Source organism: Prinia subflava, chromosome 2 (assembly GCF_021018805.1).
Source record: "Prinia subflava isolate CZ2003 ecotype Zambia chromosome 2, Cam_Psub_1.2, whole genome shotgun sequence".
NCBI lineage: Eukaryota > Metazoa > Chordata > Aves > Passeriformes > Cisticolidae > Prinia > Prinia subflava.
In genome coordinates, this window is record NC_086248.1 from 77,865,068 (window position 1) to 77,879,858 (window position 14,791).

The window sequence follows — 14,791 nt, forward strand, 5'->3', positions numbered from 1 at the left end:
TGCTTTTATGCTGCCCCTCCCTTGGGCTGCTCAGCAGCATTGTGTAATGCCACTCTTTCCACTGACATCAGTGGGAATGGGTTTGACATCAATTCAGCATAAGCAGGGAAGCACACTTTAAGTGCCTGTAATTCATTAAGTAACTTAAATTCCTTGTTACTCCTGTCCCTCTTACCTCCTGAGTTGTCTCCTTCTTGCCTTCACATCTTATTGCTCATGGAATATGTTGCAAGAAATTACAAAATTTTTCCTGGTAAAACTATACAGAGGAAGAAACAAAGAATTTGTTTTTATCTTCTATAGCTCTTGTTTAGTCTACCTGCCTTAACACCATGGAAATCACTTGTCTCAGTAATACTGAGTAAATTATAAGGACTGTCCCTTTGATTTCTGATTCTGTTAAACGCAGATGATCTTTCTGGACTGCAGTGCAGGCTGTGGGCCAGATCCCCAGCTTCTACAAGTTGGGGTTGCTTCATCAGCCTCAGTGGAGTGACACTGATTGGAGCTGCCTGAGGACTCCTGCCAATTGGTTTTTATGTATCTGTGCCAATTCACAGCAGCTGAGGAGCTGTGAGTTTAAGGGCCTTTCTAATTGTATCTGATGTTTACTGTGTAGAAGAGTGATTGGTTTTCTTCCCTCTCAAGCAAATAATCAAAATAGACACATCCCAAAAGATCTGCTGCTTACAGCCAAGGGGCAAGGTGAAGAACTATTCATGGTGATCTTAAAAATAGGAAGGGAAAACCACAGGTCAGACTCAGGCTGTGTCAACATACAAGTAGAAGACTGATTGTCTGCCCAGTGTGTTTGTGACCTCAGGAGTTTAGCACAGCTGGGGACTGTAATCCTTTATGCCATTACCTATCTCTCTGTGCTTTTGACTGGTTGTGTGTATTAAAGAAAGAGTGATAACATATTTTACAGCCAATGCATCCCCGGCAAAAATACTTCCTACAGGAATCAGTTGGCATTGTCATAATTGCTAGAAGCTGTGTGTACATCATTTCACTTATCCTCAGAGTCAGATATAGATTAGGGAAGAAAATATTTTAAAATTGCTAAAATCTTTCTGCTTTTTGTTTGGGTTATGGAATTAGATTCTTATTTACACTAGTTTCACTTAGTTACAATTCATTGACCAAGATGAGTTAGCTCCCCCATATGTCCGTATGAATTTATTCTCCTGTGGTTTTCTTTGCCACTATGCCAAGAGGCATAACCAAATGCTTACCAAACATTTTTGGATTTCCAGATGTTGATTTCCTGCATCTGCCAGAACAGGGGAGACAGGTTAGGTTAAGTTGTGCTAAATGTCTCTGTGAGTTTATGGAAAGATTGCAGCTCAAGTCTCTTTGATGCCATTTAAGGTAGGGCAGCCTGTTCTAAATGGCTTTTTGGGGTATTGATATGCAGTTTTTTGTTGGAGCCTGAGCCATGCTGACAAACTTGTGCTCTTCTGCTAGAATGGTGGGTTGAACACCAGAAATCCCACTGGAACACGCACGAGGAGGGGAGGTGACTAATTTGCTGCCACAAGGTGACATTTCTTCAGTGCCAAATCTCTCTTGCTTGCACCTGTCTTGAGAGCAGCTGATTGCTGCAGTCTCCTCTTCTAAAGGAAGAGAAAGAGCTGCTCCATCGGGATTCCCATCAGGTGCTGTGATAGCTGTCACCTCCTGCCTGGTCCTGGCTGGCTGTCATCCGGCCCTTGTGAGCCCCCTGGGACAGGACTAGAGGCACATAGAGAGAGTCCCAAATCATGAGGTTTATTCAGTGACATCAAGGATCACAGTGGGTATCTGTTTTGTTCTGTTGGGAAGATGAGTGTCTGTTCCTTTTTTTGTTTAGGATCTGTTCCAGAGCAGTTGATGCTTTCCCTGTCTCCTTGTCCTGCATGTATGAGCTAGATTTACATGAGCTAGACCAGCTGTTCTCAGCCCGGGGTAGGAATTTTGTTATGCAGGGAGATTAAACAGATGGTTTTTCCTGCATCAGGAAGAGCCCTCAGAGTGTTAGCTGGACTTGTTAGGTGACAGCTCCTACCTTAGGCTAATGGTTGTTTTAATAATAGCCATTGTTACACTTAATTGCTCTGCGGGAAACTTTCACCTTCAGGCACGCTTCTTTAAACTCTGATCTCAGGCTCAGGCTTTTCAGTTCCCGCTATGTTCTTCTTTTCCCCCGGCTGCCCGTTTCTCCCGTTGCAGAAAAACAAATTCTGTCTTGGAGCTGTTTCTTACGAGCGCTGTTTGCCTCTAGGAGCTGGGGCTTTTAGCATTCCTTACAGGAGAGCGGCGGGGCACAGCAGGAGCTGCGCTGACCTCTAGTGACAGGCCGGGGGGACAGAGAGGATCCTCGCTGCTCAAACCCGCCCGCAGCAGCTCCCCTCGGAGCACCCTCCTTCCCTGCGGTGTGCAGCACAAACAAATCGTAAGGGCTTACTCTCTCCTACTGTATCTCCAGGCCTTTATAATGTTGGCCTAAATTTCTGTCCAGTTGTGGAACTGCTGTTGTTGGACTCAGATCTGCTGGCTGTGCAATGGCAGAATTCTATTAACTTTTAATAGTACTTACTAATTATTGAATGAACAAATTTTGCAAGCTGATTATACTCCATTCCATTTCTGATCTTACAATAAAATGATTTATATGAAGGTAACATAACCCTCGAATTCCAGAGTTTAAAAAGCTCTTACAATTTGTCTTTTAATTTCATGTCAGTCCATGTGTCTTGTTGCCAGGGAGTTGGAAGGGTTCAGTGAGATACTACTTGTTATGAAACACATAGAGAAAAAGTTTATAATTAGCAAATGGCTCTAGAGTTGCTAGATCTCTTCCAAAAGGTTTTAGAAGACTTCATGCCTCGCAGTTTTAAATTGTTTCAATTTTTTAAATTTTGAAGTGTTAGAAAATCACTTCTAAGCTGAGAGCAGAGTTAGTCTCTGTGTGAGTGACTGAAGTTAACAGTTGAGTGCACCAAAAATAGAGTTGCACCAAAATTAGGTGGGATAGCCCTCATATTAACAGATATTGTCAACTCTATGTGTACAGAAGAATGAAGAGATGACAGTGGAAACCACAGGGAACTAAACAAGAGGCATTAGAAGTATAAGGGAACCAAACTGTGAGAGAGACACTGCAGAGACCTTTTGTTTGGCCTGCCCTTGGTAGATCATGTGCTGGAGGCTCTTGTTCGAGGTCCTTGCCCTTGAGCCCTGGATGCTCCTGGGTCTCTAGGACCTGTTTTGAGTTAGGTGTTTAGGCATGGAAAATACCCCTGATGTTAGATTCTCCTAGACTATTGTCCTTGGGGTACATATTTGCAAGTGTTTTGTTAGGTCTCATACGTGGTAGGTGTAATGTTTTTAGCAAACACTCAAACATGAACTGAATTTTACTGGATGAGGTAAGGGCCATTTTGGCTAAAAATAGCTATTGCTGCCTTCTGGTGGAATAACCCAATACCAGAACTATTACCAGATGTGAAATTAAAATATATGTTTGAATGCATTATGCACTCAGCAGTGAAACCCTCAAAAGCTCCCTATCATCTGCTTTGGTTTATATCCAGAGTGCTACAATCAGAACCAACATCACAATTGGTAATACAGCTAATGTAGTTCATTTTTTTTCTTAGAGCCTAAGACAATTCAAAAATAATTATTCTTAAAAAAAAAAAAAAAAAAAAAGTCTGATCATTAGCAAACGGGAATGAAAATTCCATGTTCATTCAGCTCACTGTTGTGCAAAGCAAAGGATTTCCCTTTCCTGTCTTATTTTTGAAACTTCCTTATTCTATGTTTGCTGCTCAGCTCAGTTTGGTGATGCTGCAGCCTGAAGAACACATTCATTGCTAAAGGCATGTTTGAAATTTCTTGGTTATGGTAAAAGAAGGACAGAGATGTCCCATCTCTCTGGGTAGTTTTGTTACTTGGTGGTGGTGGCTTCTATTCCTGTGAGGAGAGGGGTCACTGTGAGGGAAATGATTGGTTTACCTTGGTGGAAGGTCTTTAAGTACCGGATAGTAGCTATCAATTTCACCACATGCCAAATCTTTATTTAGAGACTGAAAACTACTTTTGTGGTCTCCAATGCCAGTGAACAGGAAGGACGGGTTACATGAGATGTTGAGGCTTTGGATCATGAGCAAATGACAGGATGCATGGGAAGCAAAACAGCAAAAGCTGGACTTCAGTGAAGACAGCTCCTGGAAAGGGGTATCAAATGGAACAGAAAGTGGGGAATGCCCTTGTGGTCAGAGCTGAGCTGGATGGCTGCCTGCAGCGAGAAGGACAGGTGTGCTACAGCCTGAGAATGGTGCCCACTCACAAAGCTACAGGGACTGCCCTGATAACAGTAAAGTTTCATTCAGTTTTAGCTGAAAACAAGCAATATCCTGCTGGGGATTTTGGAACAGGTCTTACCCATTCTTCCGGGCAGCTACTGCCTGGATGAGAAGTGGAAGAAATTGAACTTTCTGAAATGTGAAAGAAATAAAAAATCTGCTTAGCTGCACTCAAAACTTTTCTGCCAGACATTCCTCATTAAACACACATGGTGGGATTTTTTTCAAAAGAGCTTGGCACAGCCTTTTCCCTGGTCCCACTGGAATCCATGTAGGTGCCACAGGTTTCAGTGGGAGGAGAGCTAAATCAATACGGAGTGCTTTGGAAAAATACAGCTCAGAATGGATCCTGGCAGCCTGAGTAGATAGGGATTGGAGGTGATGCTGAAATTGTCACGTAGAAATTTTCCATGCTGGCTAGCATTATCCTCCCCATCCTCCTTGGTTCAAAGCTAAGGGAAAACAGTGTGTGGCAAAGCACGACTTGAGGGGAAAGTCAGTGCTGAATAAAATAAGAATACCCTAATTTCCTCCCTCCTCTGTGTCTTTTGTCAGGACAAAAATTGCAGAACTTCCTTTCTTCCTGAGGTTGCCACTTAACTCTTCAAGAACATACGGGTTAATTGCAAGCACCAGTGCACATTGTGCATGCTGCTCCTTCTGGATGGGATTCTCCTGACGTGGGCTGAGCAGGCTGGTGCTCTGTTCTCTCCAAAGTGCACCTGGCACATGCTCAGGTGTGGGAGAAGTAGGGCAGGAGGTCATGTCCCTGTGCCCTGTTACCTATCTCCCATAAGGATAGGCAGCAGAGGCTGCTGTCTCTGACAGCCTGGTCTCATGGGAAAATGTAGTGTGGAAGGATCCTCTGGAGGCCCCAGATGCAATCTCCTACCTTGGGCAGGGCAAGAGTTCAGTGAGGTTTCTCAGCTGCTGAAGCACAGCAGTCATTTCTCCAATCTAGAGAGGAAGGAGCAAAGCAATCACAGGTCTCAGATGTATGTGGGACAAAACATGCAGCCTGAAGACTGTCAAAATATCTATCTGGTGATCCAGTGGTCTTGAAGGAAACCTGACACAGCTGACATACTGCATTTCTTTGCTTTATGTCATTCTTGCACCAACAGGTAGTAAAATCTCTTATTAATACAGGTTGTCACAGGATAATCGTGTTTCATTACGTGTTCTCTTGTTGGCACACAGGCACTGAAGTGGTAAAGGTTGGTGAGGGGCAGGGTGGTGTTTGGGTTCAAGATCTTGCTCAGCTGTGTCAGCTCTGGAGGTGGTGCCCCAGATGGGTCCAGATTTTCTAGTCCTTCTGTTGAGTGAGGTTATTCCTACAGCTGAAAGTAGTGACAGTAGGCCAGTCCTGTAGCAGCCACTGTTACTCTGACAAGGTGACATTGTCACTCACTGAGAAACCTCCAGCAAGTGGCTGATTTTCCTCATTCCCAGTTATTCTGCTTCTCTTTTGGACACATCACATTCCGCTTCCCTAGGTAAATTTTAGATCTTCTGATAGAAAAAGTTATACAAATACCAAATAATTGAAGAATCACAGAATCAACCAGTTTGAAAAAGACTTCTGAGATCATTGAGTCCAACCTATGATCAAACACCACCATGTAATATCTTTGACTGCAGGACCATGGCACTGAGTGCCACATCCAATCTTTCCTTAAACACCTCCAGGGACAGTGACTGCACCAGTCATGGTCTCAGAAATGAACAGTAGCCTCTGTTACACACAGCAATTCACCCCTTTTTTGCTTGAATGGCTCCTTAATAACTCCCTTGGCCTGCTTGGTGTTCAAAGAGGCCCCAGCAAGCACAAACTGCCCTTCAAAGTGGGTGGCATTGTTAAAAGAACAATAGTGTAGTGTCTTCTACAGGCAGCAGTGGGGTTCTGGATTTTGCTGTACACTTTGAAGGAATGCACTGTGGTTTAATTGCTGCCCAGATCAGGCCTGTGACATGCTCTAATTGAGTCTGTCACCTTTCTTTTTGAGCAATTAAGAAAGTGCCAAAGCCAAGAGCCCATCTCCTGCCAAACTCAGATTCAACCCCCACGAGAGTAACAATCAATGTGAGCTAATAGGTCATGACAACTCCTTTGGTGCCTTTAGCATTTTAGGACTTCTCTTAGTCAGGAATTTACTTGAGTATGTCAGTTGCTACTGACTAGCTGAATATTTGTCATGACTCTGAGTTCTGTCTCTTGGATTCAAATGATCTGTCCAGCTGTGAGAGTTTTTTCCCAAAGAATGTTAGTGTTCACTTCGATAGTTTTAACACTGGCTAATTTTTTCACTGAATGGCATCCCAACATGAAAGTATCTGTTCATATCAAATGTCTTTCTAGCTGAAATGCACATTACTCCAATTCCATAATAACTTCATTCTCATTAACACAGCAGCATTGAAAGGGAACTAGCAGAATTCAGTTCTACCATGTCAGCAATTTTATTTTTTGTAGCAAGGAAATGTCTGCCTGAAAAAGGATTGATTTTTTTTAGAGGATCCATATGGATGTATAAAGTATTGGTGCCATTTGGTATAAATTGTAATCAGTTCCAGATTCTGCTGTATTCAGAAACTTGAATTATGGAATTGTACGTGGTGGTTTCTGTATTTTGAAGGCTCTCACCTAAACCGCAGCTCTTGTAACAGCTAAAATGGCTACACCCATGGTGTCCAATCCCGTGTCTTAATCATGCTAAGAAAATGTTTGCTTAACTATGAATCAAAATTGTATTCCTAAGCCCTGCAGCTTTTCAGGTGAAATGACAGAACCAGCCTTGCTACACTGGGGCAAAGTAGGTGGGCCCCAGAGGCTGAATTTCACTTAATTCCCTCAATTGTGGTTCCTTTGTCAAAGCATTTCTGAAGGCCTGGAGCCAGGCAACATGGAATACTAAGCACTGGGATGTAAGTGGGATTTAGGCTGCTTGGTCTGCTTTTGGCTCCCTGTATGTGTTTTAAGGCATATTAGGTACAAAGAGGTGGAAGGGAAAGGCACAAGCATGCACAAAGTCTGCTGTGTGCTTATACAGTGTCTGTGATTGATAGAAGTGTGTGCCTGTAATGAGGACATGGCTATTGAACCAGCAGAATGTTTCAAGCTTCATTCAGGGTTTGGGTGGACTGCTGCCCTCTTGAATTGGGTAGGGGAGATGGAAGATGGCTGGACACACCAAAATGTTTTTTGTGAATTGCTGCCAACAGAAACTGATAGGCCAAGAGATGGTTTAGGTTTGCTGGGGGAATTGTTGTCTACGGAGCCAGAGCCAGCACAACCTGAACCTACTGGTAGCTCCCACTGCGACCAATTTCAACCATGCCTATAAGGCAAACTAGAGCAAAAGGCCAGCACAATCTGAGGTCTGTGAACTTTGATGAACAGCTAGAGACAAATGACCCAACTAATGAGAGCATGGACAACATTTACTTTGGCAGCAGTTGTGCCAACACATCTGCATCTGTCAGCCTCTCGCAGCACTCACACCTGCAAACGTGTGCTACCTGTGTATGGATTGATGGAGTACTGGGATGCTGAATATCTGAGGCTGGGGTGAGAGCTGCAGAGGGGCTTGGGGCCTAGGCTGTCTTACAGAGATGAACACAGCTGGTTGCTGAAGCAGGAGGAGGTGGGAGGCAGGAGAGAACTGTCTTGTCTATAAATTTTCATTGTGGCTGAAAGCAGCCCAGGGCTCACCCTGAACCCAGTGAAAGGTTGTGCTGTGACCTTGCTCTTTATCAAGATTCTAGGATTAACCTCAAGCAGGACAACTAAGAGCTCTTTAGTTACAGCATTCACTAATAAGACTAAACCTTCCTTCTTCCTTAACCACAGCAGCTAAGAAAGAATTGTTTTGGTGTGTGTAATTATAGACCAGCTCTAGTGTTTGTAATCCACCTTTCTGCCTAGAAGAGTGACTGGCCCACCAGCCTCTTCTGCCTAATTCTAGAAATTCGAGTTGGGCACTTCACAAAGAATCTCCTCCCTAAAGATCCCTCTTTCCAGAGTTTTGGTGAGAATGTTTCCCTGCATTTTAACAGTACCTCCACTAGTCCTAGTGTCAGGTTCCAGCAGACAGAGAGAAGGATCCTGGGAAGGGCAAATGCCACTGCACATTTACAGTCACACGGACTGCAGTAAGATGTACTGTAGTGTGCAGAACTGAAAGAGATACAACTTACAGTATTTTTGGTCCAGTGGCTAACCTGAATACTGGAAAATAAATTTAATTCAGAATCGAAACAAGTTTGTTTGGGTGGGTTTTTTTTTTTTTTTTTTTTTTTGTGAAATGAGAAATAATAACCTAATTTTTGGACAATTGGACTGAATTTGACTCACTTTTAAAAATCATAAGTTATCTTTCTTTTAATGCAGGTAATAAGTCTTAAGTAATAAGTAAGTCTTGTATGTCTAAAAGTAATAAGTCTTGTATGTCTACAAGACACAGCAAAACACTTCATTTGAAGAATATGAGAAGGACCTGTTTCAGGATTTCCAAAAGAAACTCCTTCACTCTGGAGAAGGTTGAAGTGAAACATCTGTCAGTCTCCTAAGCTCTTTCTCTCCTTCCACTGAAAAATAAGAGCTGATGGGAAGGTACAGTTTATGAAGAAAAGGAAATTCTCCCCCTTCTCCTCAGTATTTCTGAAAACCAAGCCATCATACTGTAGAGTGTTATTTGCAGATTTAGTGGGAAACATGCCTAAACCAGGAAAGGAAAAAAATTCCATGTGAATCAGCTTCCAAGTCAAACAGTTTCTGTAGGTCTGTGTTTGAAATCTTCCCCCTGGAAGCCTAACTTCAGGCATTAACTAATTCAGATTCTGGTCTTATTAAAACAGCATGAGAAGGAAAAACCAGCCAGACAACTCCCTAAGACTATTGTAATGTAAATTAAATCTAGTACTGTAAACACCTGAGGGCTGATTCTTGTAAAACAAACACACAAAAAAAAGAAAAAAAAAAAAAAAAAAGAAAAGAAAAAAGAAGGCGTGGGGGGGGAGGAAAGAAGCCAAAATTAGTAAATAGTACTTTTTTTCTAAAAAAAGGTGATTTTATTGAGTTTTAATATACAGCTTTAATATGTTAGGGTAATCATACAAGATCTCTCTTGTGTTCAATTTACACATTACAATAGAGATGTGAGCTAAAATCTTTTGGTTTAATGTACAAAAGGAATCCAATGTTGTCCACTAGCAGCTTTGAACTTGGCAAGAAAGGTTCTAAAGACTTTAAGTGCAGTAACAATCATACAGAATACAAAATGCATATAAGGACTTTTCGCCAAGGTATATAAACATTTGAAAACAAATGGTGCCTGCTCCACAGGGCAGACAACTTGCAAATCAAAAAAATGTCACTGACCAATGTTCCAGGGAAGGAGGAGCATCACCCTGTGCAACAGTTCTTATAAAATGGACTAAGAATATCTGTATCATAGAATTTGTACTGATCAGAAAAAAAGGTCTGAAAAGAAACAGTAGGCAAGGAAATGAACAATCAAAAAATGACATAGTAATATAAAATATTTCCATCACTATTTAAATGCCAAATTAATCAAGCAATAGTAAAAAAAGTCCAAAACAAAACAAAAAACCAAAAAACAAAGCTCTTCTGTTTAAAATAACAGCACTGTTTTTGATTATTTTCAAACATTTTTTAAATGAACACACTATGTACTTGTTTCTTTCATACAGAGCAATGTGTCCATTTGGTCTGTCACTTCAGTGAAGCTGATAAACCACCAACCCATCACATCTTACCTTTGACACATTTTAACCCTTTTCTCCCCTTTTATTTGCTACTCTGATGCCTTCTCTTCTCAAGTTAAATACTTTTCTTCCTTTTCTTTGTACAGTGCAGAGTATATGGGCTTAGGATATGGAGATTTTCCTCTACTCCAGTTCACTCTCTGGCTCTGAGTTCAGTGGTGTGCAGTAGTTGGGCTTGTCTGAAGGCACGTACCCAGGGAGACACAAACACTTGTACGACCCTTCCGTGTTAATGCACTTGGCGTTCTTGCAGAGGGACATCCTGTTGTTCAGCTCGTTGCACTCATTCACATCTGCAAAAAGGAGACATCAAAAGACACATGTACTTAAGTCTGGTGTGTAGTTAATATTCATTTAGTTCCAGCATTGTTAGGACTAGAACAATCTGCACAAATGCCCTGGGAACTTTATTTTCAGTTCCAATTGGGAGGAATTAGGCTGAGTCAAAAGCTCTAAAAGATGAATTGGGAAGAGGTGGAAGTTATCATAGGAAATCAATAGGGTATTAAAGGTCCTTAAACTGTTAGATTACAGAGTCCAAATTCAGCCTAGCTGCACAACAAAATTAAGTAACCACTTACAGGTGTTTATCTGATGACTGAAAAGTGACTCTTAAAGAAGCTCCAAGTCCTTAGCGTAACACCTGTACTTTACTGACTGAATACTTTAGGAGCTGCTGGTGCTGTCAGCTGAATAGTTGTGACGGGCAAACTACCTGCACTCAACATCACGCAGCCTTTGTCTGACATTCACAGCAGCTACATCTTTTCTTACTAAGGAGGCCAGCTTGCCATAAAGTCCTGAAGATTACAAGGCACATAGGCAGCTTCTCGCCACAGAGCTGGGACATTCCAGCTGCGTGTCACAAAGCATAATGATAAACAAGGTTACTGCAGACCTTAAACTGAAATAATCACACTATTTGTACTAGGCTTCTGCACCGAGGGGTAGTTGTTCTGCTTCATCTTCTCATTGCCATTTGCTGTTCCCATGTTTAGTTGTTTTAATTGAAGGTATACATGTCTTGGGAAGTAAATGTGCAGACTGAGTAGTTTGAGAGTGAGAGAAATAGTTGAGTCTGTTGACTGTTGAAATCTGTGACAACCAGGGGCCAAACTTCACCAACTGGTTATCTGCATATTTAGGCAATCACTCTGAATCCAATCTAAAAATCCACTCCTAAAACCATTCCTCTGCTCTGGATCCATTTCCATCCTCCTAGCTTACTAAAGCCTTTGAAAAACATTTGGTCTGTACATGAAAGTCTTGATTATAAGTTGAAGCTTCATTCCACAAATGTGTGTCTGTTCACTTCTACCCTCTTAACTGAACACAGCTGTAATGACCAAGATGCACTGAGGAATGCCAAGATATTTTTGTAACAGTAATTACCAGCCTTTGCAGTAAATAAAACAAAGCTTGGATCTTTGATACAATTCAGGTGATCATCCCTAACCCTTTTGCTCGAGGCCTCCTAAGGCCAGGAGGTAAGAGGTGATGTAACAGATGATGTGCTGTCCTCACCAACACAAGTCATTTTGGCCATGTCCAGGTGATAACCATCAAAGCAGTCACAGGTGTAGCCCTCCTGGACTCTTACACAGCGGCCGTTTTCACACCCATTCAGAATACCACATTCCTCTGCTTGCAGCTCCTCAAAGCTGTTCAGGAAACCTGGGAGGAGAAAGAATTGCAAACAAGTAGGTTACAAAGCTATTGGATATCAATATAACCAAATATATAGTGAGAGTCTGAAATTCTCTCAGAAGTTTACTGGAATGTGACTTGACTTTGCAGAAAATAGGTCAACTTTAACAGAGCTGCACCATCTGGAGTTTTAAATGTACCAGAAAAGTGCTGTGATATGTTTCAAGATGGAAACTGAATAACTCGGTTAACTCTTAAGTTTTATTTTGTGTTAAAAATCTGTGACTTTTTTTTGGTAGAATGGAAACTCCATAATTTAATTGTTTATTTTTTAAAGGGTAAGTCAGTGTTTTCTAAATAGTACCTTTTATTTCAATTGTTATGTGGATCAGCCTTTAAGGAAACAAGTGGTCATGCAATTTGGGATAAAAGTTTCTTAAAAAAGGATTGTAGAAAAATAAGGTGTGTGTGTAGAGGGGTTAGAGATGCATTATAATTTATCCAGAAGAAAACATATTAAAAAAAAATCAATTCCAGCTGCCATAAGGAAAATAAGAAGAAATCAGAGACTGCTTTCCTGTTGTGGTTTTTTGTTAACAGCCCTCTGGCTTGTGCTTCAGTGACTGGTGCCAGTACAAATACCTATAATCTACCAGTTCCTCCTTGTCATAATTCTAGATGGTGAGCAGTCAAAGCTCAGAGTCGAGCTTTTTTTGCCCCACCTCTTATACAAAGAATTGTCTTTGTATTCAGTGGTTTTTATAATGCTTTGTGTGCTCCCTGCCTTAGGGCTTTTGTAACCATTATGCTTTTATAAATAAGGAAGGATTTATACTTACAAAATTATTTTACATTTTTACATGTTCAGAGATTGTCTCTAGGACTGAACTGCTCCTGTAAGTCCCAAGGTTTTTTTTCACTAGCTTTCTGCTCATGGAGCAATGATGTAACAGGACTGCAGATGGCAGCCCATCACATCAAAAAGACTGCTGTGGAAAAGGCTGTCAATGTTTGAGTCACAAGTTTAATAGCACAATGAATATATAGAAGGGAAATTGGAGCTGGAGTGCAACAGAGTAGGATGTATCTCCCCATCTGGCCTGTAACAGGTAATGGCTCCACCAACAAGCCAGCAACTTATTGAAAAACTGTTTACTGATTCATATTGCAACAGCTGTAATAAATATATTTGCTAAGCTACCTAGGAATATGAATTTCTCCCTTCCTTATGTTTTTTTCTCTTGTCTTTCCTTATTTACTCCATCCTGTCTTGGTCCTTGAGGCCCTCTTTTCTACTGACCTGCTTTTGCCTTTCCTACTCTGCTCTTCCCATATCTTCCTCCATTTAACTTCCATACTACCATTTCCACTCCCCCGCTCTTTGACTACAAATATTGTTTCTATCCTGGATTTCATAGCATGGTGGGCTTCTTAGTAAGGATCAAGCTGGTCAGTAATATGCTGAGTAGATTCTGCAGACACTGAACACATATGACACATCACTCACATGTGACATGAGTACTCGCTGACAGATGTCACATCTCAAGAACATATATAATACACAGAATGTATACAAGTGTACATTAAATGGGAGACACTGCAGTCTTTTTCATGAGCCTTGTAAATCACTTCTCAGTGCAACAGTATTGAGGATATTAAGCACTGTCATGACACAGGTAACAAAGTTTCATTACTTGCTGGAGGCCTCTGGCTTACAGAGGGCTCAGGAGATCCTTTAAAGTAAAGACCTTTTCTAATTTAGAAAACAGTGCCAAGAAAGGGAAAGGTGTCCCCCCACATACACAGATATTTTTAAATAAGAAAAGGACACAATTTATTAAACATATAGCTTATATGTAGGCACATATGCATGTGCAGAAACATATGTACACACATATATACGTTTTTTCTCTCCCTCTCTCTGTCATAAATACAGTATATTGTAATTTTAACTAGCTAAAACTAAAATACATATTACTCACAACAAGTTCTACTTCACAAAATAAACTCTAGGTCAACACAGCTTGGTGAGACCTGCATTATAATTCTGAGGTATGTATTTGCTTCTGTAGAGACTGATTGCACAATGACAAATATTACATTGAAATACACGGCCCTGCCATGGGATGGGATGTATTGTTGTATTCCTCACACAGCCTGCAGCAGGACTGTGATCTTGAAGTCTCTGATGCCCTAAACAGGATGTCCCAACTGATTCAGTGATAGGATGGGAGCCAGAGCCATGAGCTCTTAAGCCTCTGTCCCTTAGAGGTTGGAACTAGATGATCTTTAAGGTCCCTTCCCACTGAAGCCATTCTATGAAGTGGTCTCAGCTGTGGATTCAAAACTTTCCACCATTTATCGTATTTATTTACCACTAAATTGTATACCTTGTTTATACCTTGTGAAAGGCTTCTTTCCAGATTAACAGTACATTAACATTGCCAGTCATTGTTCTGGGTTTTCATAGTGTTTCAGTAGTTTTCAGCTGTGTGACATTTCAGTTCCACATCAACACTCAGTAACACTGATGGGGGCAGGCCATATATATGTAAGGCACGAAAGTCACCACCTCCTTCTGATACTTCCACTTTTCTCCTCTAAAACTGTGACAAAATATTCTGGCCCTGTACAGGGTGCCTGATTTTGAGGAAGATGCTGAAATCTGTAAGCATTTCTCTCCTACAAGTTTTAACAGTGAGCTGGGCCTGACCCAACATAAAGAGCCCTGATATTCCTCAAGTACAAGCGAGATGCTGTGTACAGTCCCTCACACCCTGCTTGGCAGCCCAGAATATCCAGCCTGAAGTCCACACATATGTGTATTTTCTGATCACACTGTGCTGTACATTTTCTCTGTTGAGCAAGAATGACTTGCATACTCTCATTTCACCCACACAAGTTCTGCTGGGAAATCATGGAAAGATGAAGTTTTTCTTTTCTTTTAAATTAAACGCACTCTGGAGAAATCTCTCCCATGCTCCGAAGGAAAATCAGTTTGTGAGAAG

General features: G+C 41.4%; 1 protein-coding gene across 8 annotated transcripts in view; it reads right to left on the reverse strand.

The window, feature by feature from the left end:
- Nucleotides 1–9,393: 9,393 nt before the first annotated feature.
- The window catches only part of LTBP1 (latent transforming growth factor beta binding protein 1), a 184,068-nt gene continuing 178,670 nt past the window's right edge, over nt 9,394–14,791 (reverse strand). For all 8 annotated transcript variants that reach the window (XM_063390679.1, XM_063390680.1, XM_063390678.1 and 5 more), the window contains 2 exons: nt 11,661–11,810; nt 9,394–10,429 (listed from right to left, as the gene is read on the reverse strand). In XM_063390679.1, coding sequence (XP_063246749.1) covers nt 10,260–10,429; nt 11,661–11,810 — 320 coding nt within the window. In that variant the 3' untranslated portion in view covers nt 9,394–10,259. The remainder of the gene's footprint in view (nt 10,430–11,660; nt 11,811–14,791) is intronic.